A 27601-nucleotide genomic window follows, 5' to 3' on the forward strand; every position below is an offset into this window, starting at 1 on the left:
AATATGGATCGTGATGTGAAAGACTCAGTGAAATTGAAACTAAAGTAAACAGTCATTATCTCAATGTTAAAATGTGGTTTAATCTATCTTATCAATACAGCGATATATGAAAATGAAATATGATTGTGGGCTGAAACTGCCGGACGGATATTTTACATATTTGTCACATTACAATGATATTGCATTGTAAACACTTACGAGCGAGCGAAAGTGTTTTCATACCACTTAACGTTACAATTAATTGCGGTAAGGCGATACTAACGCAATTATAGAAAAAATAATGCGTTACTACACTGCCTAACTCTGCAGTCGACATTCTTTGTGCGCTCTCTCTCTCTCTCTCTCTCTCTCTCTTTGCATCTCGTGCGAGAGGGAGTCAGTGGAGAAGGGCGTTGGCTCGGAGGTCGAGAGCGGATGGGAAGGCGGGGTCCACGCAGCTCTAGAGAAGTTAACACGATTGCTTTCCTTCGTCGGCGGGTTCTATGTCAATTAAGGAAGGGGGGATTCCACAACGCCTGCGAAATCAGGGAGAGCTTTACGTCTCTTTCCCCTGCATGGTTGCCAACCCGCTCGCTTTTGTACACAGAAAGAACTGCTATGCTTGACGTTTTTAAAAAATGATAATTGGTTGTGCATTTTTAAAACCATAAATGAATGTACTAAATTTGATAAATATAAACAAATGGATCCCATTGTTCAAAATAATTGAAAAATAGGGACTGTTTAAACTAATACTTAGGTCTTAGCACTTATCTTTTCAGGCAGAATTACAAATATTTATTTTAGTTCCAAGCTGAATAGTGTGTGTTTTAGTTTTAAGTTCACATGAAACACAAATAGGGTAATCGGGACTGGACCTATAGTTTAAATTGAGATCTACCGCTACGCGACTCCACGGGGTATCGAACTTGAGACCCTTTAATTAAAGGGCAACGACCATACCGCTACATACCGGGACAATCGTTCATTGCGCCATGCCACGAAAGCATACAGGCATAAGAACCCACAGTCTCGGAGCTAGAGGTGATGTGATCCCCTCCCCCATTCAAGATACCGATTTATTAGAGGCTGAGTAAATCCTAGAGGCGTTTCAAAACAGAGACATTACCTGAAAAAGATTAGATTTAATAATTCAAGATTGTGTGATATGCGTAAGTTGGTTTATTGTTGTTTGGCACACTTATTTGCCATACAGTACCAGCATTTTGACCAAAGTAAGATTGTTTGTAAGTCTACTCTATGCTCAGACTGTTTAATCTAGACTGGACCTACAGTTTACATTCCGATCCGAATCACTGTGCAAAGTGCCTTTACCGGGAATCGAAGACATAACCCCTTGATTATAAGAAGACTGGCTACCATTATTCGATCGGGGAGGTCCATTATTAGTATGCAGATTCAAACTGGGGGTTGCTTTTAGTATTTTTTTTCTAACTGGGGAGGATACCTCCTGCACCCCCTTCATTTTGGCCACTGTTGGTATGGGAAAAATTAACTTTTTGAACTCCATTTAAGTAGAAAGATCAATAATTTACTGCTGCGATACATTATAGAGTACTCATGACAAAGTAAGAACGTAGTTAGCGCAAAATGTGTTTCCAGGAAACATATTGATTCCGTTCGATTAAGTTGCATGAGTGGTAGTATTGATTGAGTTGGTGTTTTAAGTCCACTTTATGCACAGTAAGGCAAATCGGAACTGGACGTAAAGTTTAAAGTGGGATCCGAACCACCATGATCCTCCACAGAGTATCGAACCCGGTACCCCTTGATTACAAGGCGAGGACGCTACCACTACGCCATCGAGGAGGTCCCATAAGTGGTAGTAAATCAAAACAATACTATTGTATGTTCGCACTTGAAACAACGAGCTTCGGATATTTTCGTAAACGTTCGGATATTTTCGGGAAAATGTCGTCTCGAATGGTTCAAGATGTAACTGGCCATCCGGTTTGTCTCTGAACAATGCATCCCAATCAAATAACTTACTTCATGACTCCAGATAGGTTAGCAACCAGTCAGACCAAGCGAAATCTAATAAGGTCAACGCCGCTGTGACTTAGCTCTCCGAAGAAGGACGAGAATTAACGATAACGTCCGAAGAGCTCTGTTCAAAAGTTCGTATAAAGTATAGAGAAATTTCCGTCCTGCAATAAATCCACGGGAATTCAATTGTGGCCGAGGTTGGAAATCCTGATGGTGGGGGCACTTTCCTCCTCACCGTCGCAGCCTGTCAATCTCACTTTCTCCTCAACAGCAGAGAAGGAAGCATGCAACGCTCTCTAGCTGAAAAGGCGAGTAATTAGGAGAGCAGAGAGGCTGTAATTTGCTTTTCGAATCTTGATGGCCAACTTTTTCAGTCAATCAAACGACGACGAAGTGCATGACGGGCTTCCATCTGCAGCCGGGGGAAGGGGGATATCTATTAAGAAGCAAAGTGCGCTTTCTCCTCACAAAGAAGATTACTGGGCTGAAGCGAATGTTATCGATGCGGGTTGCCTTTTATTAACCGTTCCATGATTTCGTGTTCTGGCAGATTTTTCGGGTAGCGATCAAACGGAAAAATGGAAAAGGATAATGGGTTGGGTAAATAATGGCGATTGACTAAACACAATCCGCACCTTTTAACAAGGAGCGTCGGCTATTCTCGGAATTTACGAAGCCAGTCTGCAAGGGCGTTGGTTGCTGCTTCTGCAAACAGTGTGCCGCTCAAGAAGCTTATTTATACATTCAATATTAGTTACAAGCACGTTGCCAGCGGAATCCAATGACAGTATTAACGCAAGGGTAGATGCTTGTTTCCCGAACAAACACGAGCGTTAACGACAATGCCCGAATAGGAAGCAGATACAGAGTATAGCGAAATCTCTTCGTACACCTAATGGAGAGCATTACACGTAACGACTTACCCTGCTTCTCCACATGGATTTCCCCATGGTGAAGCCGCACGTGGGTTAGAACTAAATCCACGTGGGGAAGTCAATTTTTCCAAACAATCTGGACTCTTTTATCGTGTTACAATTGTAAGGTTAGCAGCAAAACGGAGCAACTCAGAAAACAGTTTGAAGGTAATCAACGAAAGATATTTGTACTCTGCATCTCGCTGGAATATTTTATAGCATTAGTTCCTTAGCATCACGTGCAGCATAACCAACTAGAAGCAAGCTCTACGTCACAGGTGCAGATGTAATGGCGGCCGTGTGCGATATTAACAATGCATCGCTTCACATTTTTTGAAAGCCGATAACTAAATATTCAACCGAGAGGAGAAACACAATGAATATACACTTAATAGCACTTACCAGTAGCGTACGCAGGATTTCATCAAGGGGGGGGTTATTTCTAAAACTTTCTCGAAATTCACATTACCTTTGATTTATTATACTTTAATTAAATAATAATAATAATCACAATTAATTAATAATACTTATTATTAATTAATTAGCTGAATTACTACTAATAATAATACTAATACCACTACTATTATTATGTAGTACAGATCTACATGAATATAGCCTTTATGAAAACAATAGAACGAAATTACTTTCTAATCATTCGATTTTTATCAAATCCTGGGAGCATTTTTTGTATCTTTGTTATGAAATAATTGTCTGGTCAACGAGGTGAGGCATTTTAAGGGTGAAGAAAATCCATAAAACAAGAAAATATATTAAAATAAATTGAAATAATTAAAGTATGGAACTCATCCAAGGAGCTGCGGTGGTCTGGTCGGTAGAGCATCTGACAATCACGCGGGAGATCCGGATTCGATTCCCGAAATTGGTTGGAATTTTTCCGGCTTCATCCCCGCATAAATGTCCCCGATAATTCACATCTGGATTGCCTCACTGTTCTTACCAACAAAACATTTTCCAATAGTTAAGCTTATTGTCGTTTGAATAATTGTCTAGTCAACAAGGTGAGACATTTTAAAGAGAAACGTTCAAACGTGCTGCAGTAAAGAATACAATGAGAAGGCGGACTGGTGACTGTATTCTTGTCCGCCTAGCCTTTGTCTATACAAAAAACTGCACTATTACACAAAATAAACATATCTCTTCTAATAGCACATTAAATCATTACCAGAATATTAAGTTTATTCCTGTATAAAGGAGTCCATTTTTGCTTCTCAAATATTTACAGCAAAATTAATCAATTTTCTGTGAATTGCATAACACACAGGATACTTCAGACTTTAGAAAGTGTCGCGTCGGTATATAAACGGTAAATTTCGTCTTTAAGAGTCTATTTCTTATTTTGCAGTTCATTTCGCATTATTTCGTGACAAAACAGGGTAGGAAAATGCACCTCACACCTTTCAGAAACCTTAAAAATTAACATTGCAATGTGTTATTTCAAATTTCGTTTTTTTTTTTTGTCAAAAACGAAATATGCATGCCTCTACCGATGGTGCTACAGCCCCTACCAAAATTTTGAGAAAATCAGAATTTTCAAATAAAAGTCCGTTAAGAACTTTAAAAAATCAAAATGTGTAAATGCGAAACCTCTTTTAAAGTGAGTCCCGATTACCATTTTTGTCTTTGAATACAATTTTAATAGACTGAAAAGCTCCAAAAATACGAAATATTTTATTATGCATCCTGCCCCTCCAAAAAAAAAAAAAAAACGCTGCGTACGCCAGAATATTGAACATTGTTGCAACTCAGAAACAAATCATTTTATTTCTCTTTTTAATCATAGTTACCCTCATATTTCACTTTCAAGAACTTGTGCTTATTTTCAAGGCATCACTCTGAAAGACGCGTGTGCTTGGAATGCTGTGCTTTTCTCCATGCTACATGGAAATAATAATTCAAATTATTATTATTATTATTATTATTATTAGTGGTGGTGGTAGTAGTAGTAGTAGTAGTAGTAGTAGTAGTAGTAGTAGTAGATGTAGTAATAGTAATAGTATTGTCCCAGATCTTTGACTGTGATAAATTGACCATTTAAATTTTTTCTACAGCATTTTTCATAATATTTCACAAGCTCAAGGGGGGGGGGGTTTAAACCCCGTAACCCCCCCTTGCGTACGCCACTGGCACTTACAGTACGCATATGGAAGAATACATTAGGTATATCAATTGTAAACACCAGGTGCTGGCTCATGGACAGAAATCAGATTGGTGGTTACTTAATGTTATAAAGAATGTGCAGAATTTCAGTTTGTTTACACTATTCCTCATTAATTAAATCACCATTTTTTTCTTTTAGACAGCGTATCTCGGTGTGCCTTTCGTACTATGTTATCTAATGCTTTCTGCACTCTTCCCATCGCAAACGCAAATGCTAACCGGAATATTAGACTATATGAAATGCTTCAGTGTACAGTATTGTCTGCTGTAAAGTATGCTACAAGATTGTTGGAAGCATTTAGGTAGGATTTATGCTAGCAAAAATGTTAAAGGAAATGCTTTACAGAAAGTAATTATGAGTTGGATATTTAGGTATAATATAGAATACATGCGGGGTAATGACTGTGAACTCCTGCTCCGTTTATTACGGTGTTTCCCAACGTGTCATTTGATCGGCGACTTTTTCTCGCACTGGCTTTGATCTTTCTCACGACCCGGCGAGGAGACCGATATGATTCACGGCTGCCCCCGCCAGGGCCCGAAGGTCCGATTGCCATCAGAGGTCGCCAGGGGCCACGGGAACCGGCGGGCGGGTGGGCGTGTGACGGAGCGCTGCGTGTGACTGAATGCCCAGGTGCGGGCGACGAAAACAATAAAAAGGAAAATAGCCACTTCCTCTTTCTATCTGTGATTAGCTGTTTCGCATGACGTCATGTCCTGAAAATTGGCCAAATCGACTTTCGCAATTGCTACAGGGTCAATCAATTCTATGTTCCAATTGAAAGGGGAGAACTCTCTCTACAGTTTCTTTCCAAGCTCCGGGTTTGAATTCTGGGGTGTTGTTTGTGAATGTCCGTTCATCTAATCATCAGTCATCCTTATTGTCGCAATTACTCAAAAGTGGCGACGCTAAATAACGAAAATACGAATACCAACAGCAATATCTTTAATTTAGTTCTCAACCATTGGTATGAATTCGCTTTTTATATTTCTATCGTTTTCTTATTTTGAATGAATAATTCGAGTTAATAACTTCCCTTTTAATTTTAATTTAATTTTACACAAATATGTCAGTCTAAAATATCGGCTTTTGTACTAAATTTTACATTTATTTGATGGTTTGTAAAATAATTCAGTAAACTTTCCTTGCTTGCTCCCCTTGTAAAACAAACGTTTGTCTAAGACTCACATCTAGTTTGCACTTGCAGCTGTGCCCTATGAACTTAATATTTTTATTGCTTTCTAATCATATATATATATATATATATATATATATATATATATATATATATATATATATATATTGGAAAGAAATAAGTGTTAAATTCGTCTTATCTAAAAAAAAATTCCGGCCGAAGTATAAGTTTTCGGGATGAGAGCAGTGGTATAGTAAACTAGCAACGGCTCGATGTATGTATAAATAAGATTCAATGTTTAGTTTCTATTATATTTTGTATATAACAACAATAAGTATACACGTTAATTGAAATATTTTGTATGTTTACTTTGATCTTCGAGAAATGATCGAGATAAGGCAATCTTTACACTTTCTGTCTTGAGACAAGTTCTAACTGTGACTATCAAGAAAAGTTTGAGCACTGTAGTTCATGTTAAGACCCCTTCGCAAAAAAAATAGCTTCAATTACCTGCCGATATAGGACTCTGATCCGTTTCGTCTGGATCCGGCACTTTGGCTTCGTGCATCCCGAGGATGTCTCGAACATGGAACCCCGAGGTCCGAGGTCCTCCTAGTGGCATCTTCATGTCAATCCTAGAATGAAAGGAGAATATTTTTTAACGATGTAAACTAATCTTTATACTTGCTTATTATTAAGACATTTAGAACATGTAGTAATTTGTTTTTATAACTAAAGTACATTATTCTATACCTTCTTTTAGATTATGTACACAGGGATACGTAAAAGTACTTTTGAAATAACCAAGAGGACCAAACATTTGTTTACATAGGCGATAAACAATGGATTTGTTCTCAACTCCAAATGTTTTTAGAAATCGTGCACATTTGGTCAAAATTTCCAAATTTTGTAAAGACTACCAAAGTTTTTGTCTCTAATATACGACTTCTACATAAAAATTGTTTCCTGCATATTAAATATATTCATTACATAATAAATTAAGGACACATAATTTGTGCCATATCAAGTTTTATTGATATGTAGGAGTAAATTTTAATATATATATATATATTTGTGTGTATTAGTGTTGCCCACGAGACGAGACTTTGGCCTGTCTCGTCTCGTGGAAATGCTGTGAAATGCTGTCTCGTCTCGAAAATATTCGTTTGTCTCGGGACACATGATCAATCTCGTCTCGTCTCGTCCCGTGGGCAACACTAGTGTGTATGTGTACACATAAGTATATAGATAGATACACGTATATACGGTAGATACATACTGTATACATGCATTCTGAGAGGACCTGGGGAACAAATTCTGCAAATTTGGTCAAAACAGGAGGAAGTGGCAGATGCTCCATATAGCTAGAGTCACTCGGGGGATTATGCCCATCGGGATTAAATGCCCACCCCCTCGTATCTCGCGCAACATTAATGTTATAGCAACTCTGCGACTCTTGTTTGAAAGCGCCCTCCATGGTGAGACGAGGCAGCAGGTTTGGAACTTGTGAGAAGAATCTGAAGCCATTCAGGGTTAATTTCATGAGGTAAGAAGACAATTTTTGAGGTAATAATTTTTTGGACGTTGCTGTATTGACAGTGTGCAATAATATTCCCAAGAGAGAAAGAAACTGAATTTATTTGGTGTAAAGATCAAGAATCAGGGAAACATATCTGCAGAGTGAAACTGCCGCATGATGCTCAGAGTTGCCAACCCAGTGATTCAATTTTCTGCTTGTAGCTGTGGGGTGATATGCCCACAGAAATTAAGTACAATATGCCCATGGGCATTATTATGAGAAGAAAGGACCACAATGTGACTGGATACAGTGTATTCGTTGTAGCATGTGGATGCATGAAATATGTATCAAATTCACGTCCATGTGTCCAAAGTGCAATGCAATTTCTCACAAATATAAAAAGTAAAAGAGGCTATGGTAAATTCAAAATAAATGTTGTTAGAAACGCTATGCTTGTCTGTACAAATGATGTTCTGTTTACGAAACAAACGTTAATAATATTCCAGTTAATGCTGTGTATTATTGTCCTTTAAATATGTCATGTCAAGTATTACAACAATTGTTTCTTGCATTGGGCATTTTACCTCTAATGGGTGGGCATTTTACCCTGAACACGGGGTGATTTGCCCAAATTGACGTTCATCTGTTAATTTCTCTCTGGTTCTTTTGCTATAAGACTTACAGTAACAAAACTTATAGGTAACAATAACAAAACATGTAGTTATCATTTGACATTCTTTTCATTGCGGCACTCCTTCATTTCCCGAAGCTATAAACAGCCAAAATAAAGTTGGGCGTATTCCCCTGAGTGACTCTATATGTAATATCTGTGTGTTGGGGCACGTGTCCCTCCTCATACAGAAACACTGCAATTAAACATTAAATAATAACATCATGATAGTAGACCCATAATTTGAAACATCCGTTACGTGTAATGCTCTCCATTAGGTGTACGAAGAGATTTCGCTATACTCTGTATCTGCTTCCTATTCGGGCATTGTCGTTAACGGCTCGTTGTCACGATAAACCTAAACATCGCGGTGGCTCAGTCGGTAACGCGTCTGACTACCATGCTAAAGGTCCCGGGTTCGATCCCCGGCCGGTTCAAATCCGGGAACTTTTCTAACGATGGAAGCGGCCCCGGCGCCCACCCAGCGTCGAATAACATGGGTACCTGGGGGAAACCCTGGGGGGTAAAGGCGGTCAGGGGCGTGATGCTGATCACATCACCCCCACTCACGACCGGATCAAGAAAGTGTGGGCCGTTACCCCCACACCCCCTATACGCCTTCATGGTGTGGTGCTATGCACAGGGGAGCACTTTACCTTTTTACCTGTATCTGCTTCCTATTCGGGCATTGTCGTTAACGGCTCGTTGTCACGATAAACCTAAACATGCAAATATGAATGCAAGACTAGGAAATTAAATTATGATAATAAAACATATACAAGAAGATCAATTCATTTTAAGAGAAGCTATGGTATGGCTTGCTGTAATGACAACAATGAACATAATCTAAATCAGCTACAATTTTATTATTAATAATTTTATAAGTTGTGGTTTATAAGTGAACTCGACGAAAGACTATACAAAAAGTTCTTACTTTGATGTGTATATACAGTAGTCTCGATAAATTATTATAATCCGATGTTCCATATAATACGAGGCAAAAATATTTGAGTATTTTTCAGATAAGTTTCACTTCAATGGTGATGTGAGCGGAAACTATGCAACGTCCTTAAGAACAAACACTTGACCATTTCGGGAAACTACCCTTGCGTAAAAATTGTCATTGGATTGCTGCATGTGATGCTAAGGAACTAATGCTATAAAATATTCCAGTGAGATGCAGGGTACAGATATCTTTCGTTGAACGATAAAAGAGTTCAGATAGTTTGGGAAAATTGACTTCTCCACGTGGATTTAGTTCTAACCCACGTGCGGCTTCACCATGGAGAAGCAGGGTAAAGTATTGCTTTACTCATATTAAATTCTTCGTAAATGTACATTCTTCTCTTAGTTAATTTCTCATCTTGTACTTATTAATAATACTTACAAGATGCCTCTTTAAAGTGCAAGTTCCATATTGTTCAACCATGTTTTTCATAACGTCATTCTTATAGTACAGTACTGAACAGTGTAGTGTAAGTTTAATATCCATAATACGTAGTACAGTGCATGATTTCAAAAAAGTAAACGAAATAGTGATATTTGCTCTATTTATCGGAGCTCAACTTCAAGTGGTGAAGCAAGACGAGATCTCGGAGTGATACACATAGTGTAGTTTCTTGCCATCTTGTTTTATCTTTCGCCTCTTTCCATTTTCTATTCCGTATAGTTCGAGATTTTCGTAAGTCCATGTAGTTTGATTTGATTTGCTTTTTGTTATTTATACTCTATCGCCGGAAACAAGTGTGGAGCAAAACCATGCATAGCGGAAGAGAAGGGAGAGGTCGAGTGGGCGAGCGAAGCTGATATGACCCATGAAAATAGTATAGAAGCGAGGATATCGCGTAAGAAATATAACACACTTTCGCCACGGATCGACGAAGCTTTTAAACTTAAAAAGAACTACTCGGTGTTGTGCATACATCTTGGTATGGTAGTTCGGGGCGCAAGCTAGGCCTATGTGATCATAGGTACGCCGATAGCCATGCATTGATGCTATGCACAATACTGCAACCATTCTACGTTAAATAATAAAGTTAGCCTAAGGATTAATTTGGAAATAAAAGGCTAAAGAGCAAATATTGGCTCAGTTATCATTGCATATCTCTTGGTGCTAGGTCTATGTGATCATAGGCTTGCCGATAGCCACGCATTGAGTTTATGCGTTTTAGTTGAGTCAATTCATAGAAAAAGCGAAATCCTCGCCTTCGTTTCAAGTATATTTGCATTATAATTGCAATAAATAAAGAATAAAACCTTTCAGTTTTTGCCTAACACTATCCCTGTACCTGAGAGGAGTCTGTGTACTTCACCGAGTCTCATCGTTCACCGATGAATATTATTAAGTTAATATTAATGAACATAAAACGTTTAATAGTATAATAATACAACGCGTCTATTCCAGAACGTATCAAAGCAATACACACTGCTGCGAAGGCTGGTAATTGCAGTCGCTTCCTCCCTCTCCACGCAATCCCATCCCCTCTCGCGTGTTCATTGGTGGAGCCGTCTCGCGTCACTGCTTGCCCAGACACTTATTTTCGCTCGTTTGCTCCAGACATACGCAAAGAGTATGGCGTCGCTTTTCTGCCACTTTTGGCTAATCGCCACGATGAGGATGAATGATCACATGATGAAATTGATGAAAGGACACTCACAAAGAACACACATGCCCAGGCCGGAATTCGAAACTGGGACCCCTGGCGTGACAACGGAATTTGAACCTCGAATTGTCGGGACTCTATTGCACATTAAAACAATAACCCTCTTTTATTTAAAATATGTTATGGAAATTAAACACAATATTTTGTTTTGTAATACAATGTCAGGGAAGGAAGGGGAGGGGGATGAAGTCCATTCACGTCCAACATGCCCCTTAGCCTCCAAACTTCACATTGTGACAACCTTACATAAATATAAACAGGAGTCAAAATGGACAGGAATATTGTGTTGGGTTGATTTTATATTTCACGGGGAACGTTTCTCCCTCACGCGATGGCAAATTACGATTAATATTCCGCCGTGCAGAAAGGACAGCTTAAAAGGCCGAGAGTCAGCGTGGGGGACGGGGGTACAGGGGGGTCGTCTTAATGGCTATCGATCGTCGGCTAATTGGGTTGCTGTAAGCCACTCGCGGTCTGCTGCTCGCAATCGAAATCAACAGGCCATTAGAGCTTCAAGGATTCCTCGGAACGTTTGAATCAATTCAGCCTTGCACTTCACTGCCAGGTCTTGCACGGAGAGTAATGCTTGTACATTGAATTCAAATGGAGCTCGTAAACAGTTCATGTTCTGAAATTAATTACGGTTTCAGTCGTTAAACTGAAGGTAACCGATAAACAAATCATTACACAGCATTTTCAACATCCACGGTTTTCTGCCCAAGGCGCAGGTTTTTAGCTAGCACCTATACTGGTTTTACAGTCTTACCCCTTACACTGTAAAAAGAGAAATTACAGTCTAAGTATATGTCAATTCGCTGCAATCCAACTACCGTCAAATATGACCATTTTAAAGGAGCTAATACATACACAAGACTATATTTTTGTTTTCGGAGGGGCTGGAATTGTAAAAGTGGGTATAGGGTGTAGGCCTCCTATATGCCTAAAATGTCATTCTTCATTTCGTTCCAGAAAAAAGCTTATATTTATAACTAACAATATAATTAGAAAGTTTCAAATAATTAGGTGCAGAAAAAAAGATACGAAGGGAAAAATAGTTATCTGGAATAATAGCGTGAGTAATGCCGAAACTCAGAACTCAATGTTTTAATCTTGTACTGTCACGGACACTTCTGGCTTGTAGTAATGCGATTGACTCTATGGGATCGTTACAACCCAGAAGTGTCCGTGATTGTACCAATAAATCTGATTTAATGGTTCCATAAGAGAGAGTGTGTGAGTCTTGGAAATTCTAAAAATGAGTTTTTGTCATATTAAAGGTCCTCATGAGTGGTTAATTTCCATTCACTTTTGAAGGTTTTCATTGATTTAGTTCAAAATTATTTAATAAAAAATGACAATGGCCTTTTCAGTGTATTAAACGGCTTGAAATCTGAAAGAAAGTATATACATATAAACTAACTACTCTTGAATCGTGGTGATGATGTAGGAATTGTATAGACCTATACATAGCCTATATAGAGTTCATCTCCTCCCCGAAAGTTACCAACCAGAAAGGGAAATTTTCCCTCAAATACCACCCTCTTGGGAGGTGATATAATTTCTATATTTTGGATTGGATTGATTTGGTGTTTGTAAAGTACACTTTATGCCCAGTAAGGCTAATCGATACTGGACCTACAGTTTAAAGTGGGATCCGAACCACCTTGTGCCTTCACCGGTATCGAACCCGGGACCTCTTGATTACAAGGCGACGACGCCATCGGGGAGGCCAATTTCTATATTTTGTGTGTTTGTAAGTATGTATGTATCTAGCCATCTGCACGTTATGCGGCGAAGAGGAGACGAGGGCTCACATCCTGCATGAGTGTGTTTGGTCGGCGCCCCTCAGACAACGCAAATGGGGGTCAGTGCAAGGGACAGCATTGAGCAGACAATCCAGGCTGTATGTAGAGAGGAGAGGAGTAATATAACGGATGCAAACATCAAAGCCCTGGGCTCATATTTACATGCAGTTTGTAAGGAGCGCAGGAAAATGCTGCAAGAGGTCACTGAAAGTGAAGGATACGGAACAGTGGATCAGGCATAGGCCGGGCGTGTAGTGCATGTTGTGAAGGTAGTGATAATGAACAATCTCAAAAGTTAGAAGAGAGCCGCCATATTGCCTTTAATGCATGTATGTGTGTGTGTGTGTGTATATATATATATATATATATATATATATATATATATATATATATATATATATATATATATATCTTTTTTTTGTAAATGTCTCTGTTTATAAATGTTTCTAAATGTATGATCAATGGGGTGTATGTTTATGTAACAATATTGTAGGATACGCACAGCCCAAAGGCTTGTATCAATATTAATAAATATCATATCATATCATATCATATCTAGAAATATATTTCGGGGGGCAGAACCAAGTGTCTCAAAATAATAATAATAACTAATTATTATTAAGTATATTAAATTAATTAAAATAATTATAATTAATATAGATATTGATTAAAATATTCAATTAATTAATATATTTGTATTAGATGAATAGGTAAAAAGGCGGCATAAGGGTAGTGATATAACAGCACGTAGGCCTATTCATTACATTAGCTAAGTTAGGCAAAATTTGTAAAAAAAAAACCTGGCCTTGCAAGGAAATTAATGTCAAATAGATATAGAATTGAATATTTATTGAATATCAAAAAAGGATGTTAGATCCAGTTGACGAAAAGTAAATTTTCTCGTAACATTTTATGCATATTATTAGCAGTAATAAATCTCGCATGAATCTTCTTTGGTATTGTATGGTCGTATGATCCCAACATAATCCTTGCCTTCCAATAGGTTTGGCGGAAATAAATAACCTTCGGGTCCGGACCTCCTGGACCCCCCTAAATACGTCCTTTGTATGTACGTACAGGGTCCTCCGTTCAGCCTTGAGCGCCTTGACGGCGGCACGCTTAACGGCCGCCCGGACGCCTACTCCCGTCAAATCCCGTGCAATATCTCCGCTATGAAAGCCGCTAGCTTCGAAATGATTTCAAGTTCTCAGAATTATAGTTACAATTACATTCGAAATAAGCACGTCAATTGTCACGGGGGATGTTGAAAATGTTGTCCTCGTGCATCCACTCGTTTTTGACATGTTTTTAGGAAATTTCGCGTAGCTTTGGTAACAAGACACGCTAAAAGGGAACCTCGTGGCGCCAGAGTACCAACTGAAACACACGGCTTTGAGCATAACTTGTGGATATCTTTCTTAACCGCATTCCATTTCCGTATATACACACCCGCATATACATGGCCGTGTGTAACTCAACATATTTGTGTCAACACATCTTGGGATTTGTGTGTAGACGTGTGTAATCCGAAGATTGAATGAAACCTGGTTTCTAGCTGCTGGAAAAAGGCTACGTGCCTCGTAGCGGCTTCTTAAGAAAACCAATTAGAGGCGATCATGCTGAGCCTTTCACTCCTTCGAGAGCCTCCGTGCATGACACTCGTGAAAAATTGACCCATCCGCATTGTTGACAACAATTCCCGAAGGCGGTCGATTGTCGTCGAACCCATTTCTACAGAGATGTACGTGACCGAACAATGCTTCTCCGACCAAAGCTCGAGTGCTCCTGAAGTGAGATCGGCTCTAAAGGTATTTCCTTCTTCTGGATAATTTATCACCAGACACAGAGAGTTTATTTTCATTGTTAGTTGAAAGCAGTGTTTCCACGTCAAGGGAAAATTTTCCTTTTGGGCAGGTGAAAGAGAGAGAAGACATTTTAAAGAAAACGCCAATATTATATACTAATCGGTTCCGTTTCTTTCAAAATATTAAAAACCCATTTTCCACACTTATGAGAGGTTTGATTTAGAAATTAGAATGTTTCCACATTCTCCAAAAGAGAGTGCATGAATTTAATTTATGCATTACAAATATATCAATTGATGCAACTGTGCATGTAATTGTTTGTTTCTTGGTCAGTCGTTGGAAACCTCAAATGCGATGCATTTTTAATGTATGAGCTGAGAACGACGCGTTAAAATGTATCAATTCAAACCTTAATGCATTTTCTTGCAATTGACACGACTCGTTTTCTACCCGTTCATTTTCTTCTCAATATCATTCTAACTAACTAACTAGCTCTCTAGCCTTCTTAAACCCGAAGGTTCATGGCTGCAGCAACACAGGCCTTCCATCTGTCCCTATCTTGAGCAAGTTCTATATAGTCTTTTCCATCCCTACCAATTTCCCTTAGGTCCATCTCAACGTTGTCCCTCCATCTTCGTCTTGGCCTTCCTACAGGTCTCTTACCATCAGGTTTCCCAACAAGAATCCTGTAAACTCCTCTTTCCTCTCCCATTCGTGCCACATGGCCTGCCCACCTAAGTCTTCTTGATTTAATTATTCTAATAATATCTGGACACGAATACAAATTATGTAGTTCTAAATTATGTAACCTTCTCCACTCACCTGTCTCCTCATCCCTTTTAGGTCCAAAGATTTTCCTAAGGATCTTATTTTCAAATACTCTCAATTTATGTTCCTCTTTCAATGTAAGGAACCAAGTTTCACACCCATATAGTACTACAGGTAAAACTACTGTTTTGTATATTTTAACTTTTAGTTTCTTAGATATTAAACGAGAAGACAAAAGTTTATGAAGAGAGAAGTAACATGCATTTCCTGAATTAAGCCTACTTTTTATTTCCTCTTTAATATAATTTTCATTTGTTAATATTACTCCTAAGTATTTGAATTTGGAAACTGGTTCAAACGAGTTGTTATCAATAATTAGATTTTGATTATTACCTAACACTCAATATCATTTATGTTAATTTATTGCTAAAGATCTGAAAACAAAAATTCTCATACAGGAAGCTGAAAACTAATAATATTTAATACGCTATGCAATGTAAAATACTAACTTCTGCATCCCAAAAGAGGAATCCTTTTTCTCTCATCTTTTTCCTGTTTCCGAACTAATTGTTTCACCTTTAATCTATTCAACATTCCTTTCCGTAATTATTTCTCTCACCTTTGCTCTGTTCAACATTCTTTTCCGTAATTATTTCTTTCGTATTTTCTCTGTATCAATATACCCTCACGCACTTATTTCCATTATAGCTGTTTTGTTTAATATCGTTTTTCTTATGAGTTGACTATTTCGTTCTTATTCCAGCGCTTTTGTATTCATTCACATGCTTATTCTTGTCACCAGTTTCCCTGTCCCTTTCGTTTCGTACGCTTTACTCCTTTGAGTTACATTGTTGGCATTTGTGTGTTTTCGTGCTTATTCTGTCACTCATGAAGCCTGTACACCATTTCACCGTCGATCGAGTCGCAATGGAGGAATCCAGATACGAGGCTTATCTTCCGTTCGCAACGAAGATTGATCATGTAGATTATGCACTCCGTCATTTTTACAGTTGTCAAGTTTTTTTGGTCCTTATATAGCACTTCAATTTATTATAATAAGAAGTAGAAACTGGTGACAGAACTTCAATATGGCATTATGCTTTCCTAGATAGAGCACACTGATAGATACACTGCAGCATTTGACGTCATCCATTATTAATGTAACCCTATATATAGGGTTGTATCTAGTAAAGCATAATGCCATTTTTACTTCGATAGTAATATTATAGTTTTTTGTATTTTTCTAGGCTAATGTACTGATGGTTCGAATCTCGGTCTGGGCATGGATATCGTCACTCATTCCTTATCATCGCCATTAGTCAAAAGGTGCAGAAAAGCCAAATAAAATAAACCCAATCAATATAACCTATACACAGATTCCAAAATGTGTCAGTTGACACAAATATGTTGGTTCCGATAACACATTAAAGTTAATAAATGTCTAATAATGCAATTTTGGTGCATCAAAATACATCAAAGGTCACTTTTATTAGATACTGTTTCGTGTGAAGCAGGGTGCGAAATCCTTGGGGGACGGGGGATTTCCCCCCCACCAACAATCTTGGCCTCAATAATCCCCCCCACCAAAAATTTCCGGGGGGAGTTTTGTTACAACAAAGAAAAGATAAGCAATTACTTTTAATTTAAAATATACTTTACTAAGAATAATATCGAATACATTCAGAATTAGTGTTGTTGCGAGTGTTGAATGATTTCTCTCTCTCAAGAGATCATTAACAAATCTACATCAAGATGCACAAAGAAGTAAGACAAGAATGCAAAACAATAACGACTATGAAATCTAATTGATTTATATTAACGTAAAGCCAAAACTAAATGTATAAACTTACACATAATAAAACCACTTCAACTATTCCATAAGTTATTAACATCTTTATCCAGTTAGTAAAGGAAGTAGTTTGCTACTTTATAATATCTGATATATAGAAAAGTAACAAATTTATTTCTTTGTGTGTAATTAATAATAATACTATTTTTAATTACTAATTTAATAATTTAATTTAGTAATTTATTTTTACTTTTAGTAACATTATGAATATGTATATGGTATAATTTATATGGATGTTTGTGGGGGAGGGGGTTTTGTAGATTAAGATCTTTCTCCCCCCCCCCCACCAGTCTTAAATGATTTCGCACCCAGTTGTGAAGCACTCAAAATGCATCAGACACGATGATTTCAAAGAGACCAAATTACTCCCTTCCATTGATGAGCCAAAAGTGCATTTCGAGTTCTGTGCGTTCGATATTTTAATTCATTGATATACATTTAATCCAAGTTGAAACTAAAAGTTTTTATTAGATTCGAATATTTGGTTTAGATTGTATAACTAATCGTTCATTTTTAATTTGTTTTGAATTGAATTGCCTCGTATATTTTTTTTTATATTTCATAATTTTAAAAATATAAGAAAACGTTTTGCATGCAAGTATGAGTTTCATTATTTTCGTAGTTTACAATTGACGTAAGTAAAGAGTAAAATAATTACCACGGGACACTCACAAGAACAACCACGTTCAGGCCGAGATTCGAACCCGGGACCCCTTGTGTCGTAGCGCTGTAAGGACATGTTGCACAGTGGTCCGGATCCTACCTCGAACTGAGAGTAGTCCCGATATCTATACTACCAAAGTATTTGTTTTCTAATGCCACTGCACTACTACTAATACTATTTTCTAAATTAAAAATAGATAGCTAGTAGTAGTATTATTAATAATTGCTATCAGTGCTGGTTTTCATTCGTGTCGTGTACTGTATTTCCAAATAATTAAATGTATAAAGTAAATTAATTAATTAACCAAAGTAGTGCATAAAAGCTGTAGAGGAAACAAACTTCTAAATGCATCAGTGAATATTCACTGAAATGTATCTGACTTTTATGAATAGTGAGTATTTATACTGTAGTAATGGGTTTGTTACGTACCAAATATTTTATAAACTTAATTCCAAACAAAACAATTGTTTTCAATTCTTTAATTATAATTATTGGCATTCCATGTAGTCACGGACCCTTCTGTGATGTAACTATCGCATTGGAAGTTAATGTTACAACCCAGAAGTGTCCGTGACTGTACATTCCATAAAATATTTTATTTTATGGAATGTTAGCATACATGCAAAACGTAATTAATGGTTATATTTAACTTGTTGTTTGAGAAAGAAAGTATTTTTTTTCCATATCTTAAACAACAAATCAATATGTCGACCTCCGTGGCAAATTGGTTAGCAGAGCGCGCTGCGACGCCAGGGGTCTCTGTTTCGAATTCCGACCTGAGCACGGGTGTTCTTTGTGAATGCTCTTCCATCATATTTCATCACGCATTCTCATCTTCGCGACTAGCCGTGGCAGAAAAGCGATGTGAAAATCGAATCAAGTAATCAATCAAGAAATTTACAATAATAACATTAAGAAAGAATTAATATTATTAACAGAAGAATGAATGAAAAATGAACAAGTCGTGTGAAGTAATAATGATAAATTTCGATTCAAGTACAGAGATTGATTCATCATGGGAACGCTTCGTTTTCTGTTGATGGGTTAAAAATGCATCGGCTCAGAATGTTTGGTCAGCGACGAACGGAGGAAGCAGCAAATTAAAAATGATGCATTTTTATTTTCTGTGTACATACATACAGCAATGAGATTTCTTGCGACGATAATTACGTGAACTCGACGCGGAAAAGTACTAGCAATTATCCTTCGAGTACTTCAGAAGCTTTGAGATAATGGAGTGGTCCCTGCTTATCTCCATCTCACCTTAGTAGGGCTTGTTGTTTCTATATCTCCAAAGCCACGATAATGTCTTCCATGTCGATTGCGTTGTATAAGAACGACAAGAAGGATAAAGATGGATGACAGGCTAAATGACATTATGAATCATTGCAATTGGTGATAATCAGATCGTAGCGCTCTGCATTCAGAGGCTGCAATTAAGATGGTAACATGTTGGTGCTGCAATAACAGCACTGAATCGTGATTCGCTTCTCAAGACGGAAATATTTGTTCAAGGACAGGTCCAAACCCCCCCCGCAGAAAGGCTTGCCAAGCACAAAATTAAATAAGGAAAATACTTGTTCACTGCTGTATAATATCAAGTTAAATTACTTCCGCAAAACTTGCACGAGATTGTGATTATACAACTCTGCGTTGACAGTGCCTGCAAGAATTCATGCATACTAACACTACTAATAATACGCATATAAATAATGATGAGAGACTTTACTTTTCAACAGGTGAATCTAATAACCTTTTTTGGTATTCAATAAACAATATTAATTGCTATGTTATCTTTTGAAACTATAATAATAATTGAAGTAATTCATCAATCCCTGAAGATGAGAGTGCCGTTAGCTCTCGAAAGCTCGGAAGCCTACATTACAAACTTTATTATTATTATTATTATTATTATTATTATTATTATTATTATTATTATTATTACTAGGCCTGAGTCGTTACCAAATTGAACAGATACCGATACTTGAATATTGTAATAATTAAAAGATGTTGAAAATATTGATTAAAACTTGTTTGTAACTATTTCACTCCAGTTATATGCATCACTTTACCAATATTTTTTGCTTTAAAATATTCAAGAATTACATCAGAATATTAAGCTGCATGAAATGTTATAACAAAATTCAGTTTTACACAACCTGGTGTAGAATAAAAAGAAACTTCGAATTTTGCATAATTTCTAGACTCCGGAAAAGTATCGACCGGTATCGATTAATAAATCCCAACCGATACTTTCCGATACCGATGTATCTGTATCGCTTTAGGCCTAATTATTACATGTGGCACACTTGATTCGCACTTTTCCTGATAAGTTCTAGATACGCACCTGCTTTTGTTGTATCATTCAACACGGGCAAAATGTGAACTTTTGCTTTATTTGAATTCGCTTTTACGTTGGTGTTGCGTTTCGATCGCACCAGACGGTAGCGGAGAAATGCATTTTTGTATCATTTATTCTGGTGCGAACTTGCCTGGTGCAACCAAGTTCATACTGCATTTTATGCACATTAGTGCGTTAAAAGAGTGTAAAAATTTACGCAATTTTCTGTACCAATTGTCACATTTTGAGTTTTGTGCATGCGACAACGATCTTTGTCCTTCAGCAGAAACTTAGAGGTATCCAAAAATATGCAGTTTTTCAAGAGTCCCGTTACCTACCCATATTTCGAATTCTGAGAACTATAAATTTGTAATAATTTTTCTGCGCCATCCACACTGTTAAAGTTACCATAACATTTAAATATTCTATTTTCAGAATTTAACAATTTGCTTCTAAATTTACAAAAACGGGACGGAACAGTTTTTTCTTTAAATTCAAATTTGAATACTGTTAATAGTATAAAGATGGCTAAATGTTCTAAGCCGGATTTCAATTAACAGTTTATATTCTGTGACTTCGCTGTTATGGATTGTGAAGTAATGGTATACAGTTGTAAGAAATGTTTATTTTACAAATGAAGTGTCTATTCTCGAACATGTAGTTTAATTTAACAAATATGTATTTTATCATGCATAAAGACAGATAATGATTACAAATAACAATTGCGTGCAACATAAAATATTTTAAAAACTAATTCATTAAAATTACATTAGGCCTAATAAGGGTAGCTTCTCAATGGGCGTTAACACCTTAAAAACGGTCATTATATATTTCTTTTACGGTATAGTTGGATGTCACCGGAAAACCTCTGTAAACTTTTACATTGCGGGAATTTTTTTGTGTTGCTTCGATATTGTTATAGTTTATGGACTCCGACGTGAGATACAAAACTTTTATATATATTACTAAAATCCGGACAAATCCATAAGAAATTGACTGTTTTTTATTGTCATCGTGTGCACATTTGCCGAGCAAGTTTGGTTGTGTTGTTATGGTAACTGATTCCAATTTGGGAGGTTGCAGGCCGAAATCCCAGGCGACCATTCGACACCTCAGCACCGCCGACTTCCAATAAATTTGAGGGGAGAGGCAAGATTCACACGAAATATATTTTATATAATTATATGTAATAATTGAGAACTGCACTAAATGTCTCTTTGAGACATTATTTTTTGACGGGAAAGAATAGTATATTTCATATGAATCCCTATTTTCTGAAGAAATCCTGAAATGTGTGGGGAGCCTGTTAATTTTCGCACAAGCTGCTTTTTTCGATTCAACCAGTAATTTAATTTTAATGTCAAAATCAATTGTGTTCGGTGGATCGCCTTTAACATATACAATGGAGAAAGAAATCTGAACTTTTCTTGGTTTAAACTGGACCATAATTATTTTTGCACATTTTTAAAAACTGATAACGAATGTTTGCAACTCCAGTTTGTGATTGCCACAAATATTTAACAAAATCCAAATTTGGAAAAAAGATGGATCAGTTTTTAACTTTCAGTAATTTTAGCAATCCTGGTCCGTCGCTACAATACACACTCATGTAAGTCTTGAAAGCGGGCCTTCAAATGCGATGATAAAATCATGACCGTAAAAAAATCACTATGGCCATTAATATTTTTGTGATTATTATGTGATTTTAATGTTTGTTTTCCAAATATGTTTGTGGTGCATGCAACTAGTTTGTAATCACGATCTATTTTAAACATGATAAAATACTACGATTTAAATATAAAATTGTTTCGTCCTGTTTTTGTACGTTAACAGGCAGACTCTTAAATGTTAACGGTAGAATATTTGAATTTTTATGGCAACTTCTAACCAACTAACCTAACTCGTTAATATGGCACTACCGTTACTTATTTATTTATTTAACCAAAGTTTCAGATACAGTCCTGAATTACCATTTTATACTGAAACTGTAGCAACATGAAAACAATAGCGTACAAATTAAAATTACACATGCATTGTTAACAGTTTTCTGAAACTGTGTTCTGTTAAGAATATGTCAACATTTGGAGGCAGGTTATTACATGAGCGAGGAAGCCTGAAGAGAAAAGACGACGGAAGAGCCTTGTGGTGGGTTTGTGAAAAAGCTTTACGTTGCGGGTTGACCGTGTGAGCACTCGTAAATGAGATTTGTTGAAAAAGAGATTTAGATTTAATTTTGCCATTCATGAATTTCATGTCTGCTAATTCGAGTGTGTGGTGTTTGGATATTCAAGACAGACATAATATCTGTTTTATGGAGCTATGGCGAGGAAAAGTTGAGGACAGAATCAATCCGGGAGAGATTGCTTTCCTTCCAAATGAAATTGTGGTAAAAGTATGTTGGGGTATACCGTGAGGCAATTGACGCCTCGTGGTAACGTTAGTACTCCTTTAACGAAATCAGAAATCGCAGCAGCATAAGGGGTGAACTCCCCGAAATAAAATTTTGGCTACGGGAGTCAACATATTTGTGTCAACTCATTTTGGAATTTGTGTGTTGGCGACTAATATATAGGCGTCAAAGGTGATAACACATTCGTCATTCAATAGCAAGAAAACAAAAAAAAAATAATAATATAAACATCTGTTCCGCACTTTTTCAGTCACCGAAGAAGAAAAATGAAATTTAAAGACCACAATATTATTTTTAAAAAATGTACAGTATTGTTTTTGATATTCGGATTGAAAAATCTCGCACTTCAATATTAGAGTGTAAGGAATAGGCTATAACATTCGCGCTGCGTAGGTAGAGGTCCTGGATACGAATCCATGGTAAGGCATTCTTAGTTGTTTCCTCATATATAACTCCCAGAAAACTAAATGCATTATATGCATTGATGCACCAGGAACTCATCTATTGATGCACTAAGTGTGTTTTATGGCCTCTGCGAAGAATCAGGTTTACAGTTTGATGCATTTTTTGGCTACTTTATGCATCTTTTTGTTTCAGTTCATGTATTTACTTTTCTGTGTAATACATATCAAGATATTCACAGTCCGGATTAAGCAGTCAAGTATAAAATATGATTGGCCAAAGAAATGTAAAAGAATAGCCATTGTCCAATAATAAAACGCCCCTGCAAAAGCTGCTAACGATGTGCGGTTGATGCATCAAAATATATCACAATGCACTATATAGCACAAATGTATGAAAAGATACTTTTTCCACCACTTAAAATGCATCAATCGACACGTTCATTTTAGAGAAACAGTTAATGCATGAACTTGATTTAATGCTATTTCCTGTTCTTTGTGTATTGTTGTTTTATTTTGCATCGCTTTGCTACCATTTCTGGAAAATCGCAACCGTAAGATAACAGTAATATTTTCCATCATGTTTAGTCGCTAAAACTGGTGATCTTATAAATTCAGTTCGGCGCCGAACTAAAAATGTCCGTGGCATTTTGCGAGTTGTGACTACTTTCAAATTATGAAGTTTTTGGTTTCTGTTTTAAGTCTACTTTATGCACAGATATTCCAATCGGGACTAGACCTACAGTTTAAAGTGGGATGCGAACCACTTTGTGCCTCTACCGGGTATCGAACCCGGGATCCCTTGATTCCTACGCCATCGAAGAGGCCCTCAAAATGTGAAGCAACGTCTAGGTACTACTTTTGGGGGGTTATTTTTTGAAAAGGTACTGGGATAGAACAAAATATCAACTTACCCTGCCAAGGTCCTGGTTCTCCTCACAACGTCCCCTCTCATCCCAGGCCGACACCACGCAGGCACCAAAGGGCACCAAGGTGGCACCAGCGGACACCAAGCCAGGACCGTATCCACAGCCAACCGAGCACCACGACCCTCTCCCGAAGTTTTCCCGCCGGACGGGCGTCCGGACGCCTCGCGATTGTCCGCCAGCCCCGGGCTTCGAAGCCACGACCTGCAGAACCGAAAAACCACCACTTCACGCCGCCGCCGCAGCCACTCAACCGCCGCGAGTGGTTCTTGGAGAGTGTAGAGTGCGGGTCAAGATCACCAACAAGGGGAAGAGGGCGCCTGACACCGGAAGTGCACTTCAAGATCGGCCTAATCCCTGATAACATATGTGCCAGGACTTGAATGCCACGCGTGCACGGGGCCGCTACGGGGGAAAGGAAAGGAGAGGGCCACGGGGGTCAAAACGTCGTGTGTCGGAGGAGCGGACCAGTGTGGCCAACTCTGACTTCGTAATTCCCCTCAACCCGAGACGGAGAGACTTCCAGTCTTGGCTGTTGAGAACGCTATGAGCAGCGGCTTATCTAGAAATTTCCACGGGGGTGGGGGTAAGGGGGGTGGATTTTAGGGGATATGAAGCCATATAGCCAAAACAACCTTTAATGGCTTAAACGCAGCCAAATGTTCAGCGCTCTCGCCTTTGGTGCGAGCAGTACTGAGTTCGATTCCCGATGGGAGCCCCCAAAATTTCTGCGTTTACCCAGCGTCGTGAGGACAATTGGAGCTACTTGAAACGAAGTAGCGGACTCCGGTCTCAAAAACCAGAAAACATATTAACTATAGTACACTAATATTACTTGCAGATAATAGCTAGTCGCTGTACATTTTTCTTATGTCTTTCCGAGTTCGAGTAGGACATTTTCTTGTGCTTATTCTATCATCAATTGAATCTAATCATCATTCATCCTCATGAGATTAAAAGCAAAAACTATGTTTCAAATATCTTAAAATTATGGTGCCGCCACCTTTGGCCCGTTGCAGCAAACACTTCTTTGAAAACTTCTATCTTTTCGAGAAACCGCTATACTATCTCAAATTCTGAAAAAATCTATTTGGACTTCCCTGTAGAGTATTCAAGCGATGTTTCGTGTGGTTTTGTTTCGCTCTTGTCGATAAAGATATATGTAATACTTTTGTGACGTCATAAGTCTCATTTCTCTCATTGATATCTAGACCACAGGCAATAAAACATCGTGAAATTTTACTTGAATGCTGTAGAAGGAAGTATTAATATTATTTATTTGTTCAGTGCAGAATAATACATGTAGAATTAGGCTGAGAATTTAAATTCCGGTTTAGAATCTCGACCTGGGCATTGCGCGTTCTTTGTGAGTGTCCCTTCATCAATTTCATCTAATCATCACTCATCCTCATCTTCGCAATTAGGCAAAAGTGGCAGAAAAGGTGACGCTAAATAACAAAATTACAAATATTTTTTTTTCCAAAAGTTGAAACATTTTCAATAGGGATTTCAAAAGCCATTTTTTCGAGAGCAGGAAAGCCTTCGATAAAGTATTTGCTGCCATGGGCCCGAGGTTCGTCAGCACCTTGAAAAACTCACAGTGAAAATTGCTAGTGATATTTTCATTCATGTGGCAACACTGGTTCAGCCACAAAGGCAAGCACACGGGAAGTGGAGACCCAATCCCAAGATTCCGGTCGCCCCTGAGTGGGAGGGGCTTACGACTGGAGAGGGCCATTGAGCTGGCGGAATGGTGGCGAGTGCTGGCTATTGATTGGTTGGAGAGCCGGGTGTTTGAGGAGCTCTCGTGGAGGTTCTCATTGGCTGAGAGGACTCTCTCCAGAGGGACAAAAGAACCCGCCACTCGAGGCGCTCTCCTGCATGCATTGATTCGTTCTGTCCCGGAAATGAAAATCAATGCGTTCGCCTCGTTCCCTCCGGAATCGGGTCTTCAATCGGATGGGATCTTGATAAGGAGCCAAGTGGCTCGGTTACGGCCTCTGAGTGACAGCGAGAACTTCAAATTCGCACCAGTGTACTTTTAACTACACTACAGGGTGCGACAAAAGTCCATGTAAAGCCTGGTTTACTCGTAATGTTTTTTTCGTCAAGGTAAATTTGACAGATAAGACTGACGCAAAACACGCGGTTACACTGTTCATGCTTTCTGCCAGTCCTTTCATCAGTTTTCTAAAAGTACCATGCATTATTGACAAGTATATTTTCAGTGCGTACGGTGAAAATGAAAAAAAGAATCGCATCACTCACTGTCGCCTCGAAAGTGGTTTCTTAATCCGAAAAATTCTCACATTTCAATTTGCTGCACGAACATAAAGTTTGGCAGTGGCGTGCACAGGATTCTCGAAAGGGAGGGGTGGGCACGTGTACTATTTTTAGCATTTGACGAAACCAGGATCAAGGGGGAGGTTATGACCACACGAACCCTGGGCACGCCAGTGAGGATTGGCATAATTATTTACGCATGGATATGGACACTTACTGCAAATTATTAACGCTGACTCCAGAAATTGAAAATCAATACATTACTCGTCCAACATGAAGGAGACCCAGCGCAAAATTGAGCAAAACCGACAGATTAGACGAATGTGCGTCCACATGCAACGACTTGTCTTTCGTTTTGTTTGAAAATGAAGCTCCAGTCCACCCGTCTTTCGAGCGGTCGTCAAACCTCATTGAGTTCAGTTCACTTCATGTAAGACGTCAAACTTGCCGTCCACACGTAATTTGCTTTAGACTTCGCTCTTGTGCCACTTTTGGCTAATAGGGAAGATGGGTGATGATATGATGAAATTGATGAATGGATCAATGCCGAGACCGGGATTCGAACCTGGAACCCCTGCCGTCGTAGCGCGACATGCTAACCACTCCGCCACGGGGGCCGGCTCCACACGTAATGTTTTGTTTGATCCGTCTGGCATGATCATGCAAGACTGACAATAAAAAATTACATGTGGGCCAGGCTTAACCTTGCCATAAACACGAAGAAGGGGTATATTCTCCGTCTTGTCTTGAGTTGTAAGCATCCGTCTCGGTCTCACCCTGAGTCGCGGAATATGAAGTATCACCCGCAAAAACTTTCACAGCCCACAGATCATAGAGGCACATTGCTATTCCTTCTAAGGTATCTCCGTTTGATTGTTTGTTTCAACGCTGCCAACCTCCAAAGGCAGAATTTGATCCTGAATATATGCAACCCGAGCAGCACAAGCTCTCACAATCACCCTTGCTCCAGAGATCCCCGCTATGGAGTGTACATGCCTAACGGATCGATCCAGCCAATGAATCTGTATCGTGGGTGAGAAGTGTCAAGTCTTAACATAGCAGAGAAAGGAATGCTGAATAAGTAATCAGGCAAAGGTTAGGTTATTGACTTGAGAGGCGCATGGGAGTTGGAGGAGAGAGAGAATGGACAGTTGGCGAGTGAACGGGATAGCTTTAGGATTACAGTGGGGGGGGGCGATTATTAAACACTGGAGGATAAGGAGAGTAAATGTCTGACAGGAAGGTCAGACATTTCAACAGTGAGAGGACAATCTATGGAAATG

The 27601-nt window shown here is 38.3% G+C and overlaps 1 protein-coding gene across 1 annotated transcript in view; it reads right to left on the minus strand.

The window, feature by feature from the left end:
• Positions 1 to 24331, minus strand: part of LOC145980692 (uncharacterized) — a 49322-nt gene extending 24991 nt beyond the window's left edge. Inside the window, exons 1-2 of the mRNA XM_083113750.1 lie at positions 24024 to 24331; positions 6725 to 6849 (exon numbers count right to left, since the gene is read on the minus strand). Coding sequence (XP_082969876.1) covers positions 6725 to 6849; positions 24024 to 24064 — 166 coding nt within the window. The 5' untranslated portion in view covers positions 24065 to 24331. The remainder of the gene's footprint in view (positions 1 to 6724; positions 6850 to 24023) is intronic.
• Between the last annotated feature and the right edge of the window lie 3270 nt (positions 24332 to 27601).

This window comes from Lepisma saccharinum, chromosome 28, assembly GCF_977018435.1.
Source record: "Lepisma saccharinum chromosome 28, izLepSacc3.1, whole genome shotgun sequence".
NCBI lineage: Eukaryota > Metazoa > Arthropoda > Insecta > Zygentoma > Lepismatidae > Lepisma > Lepisma saccharinum.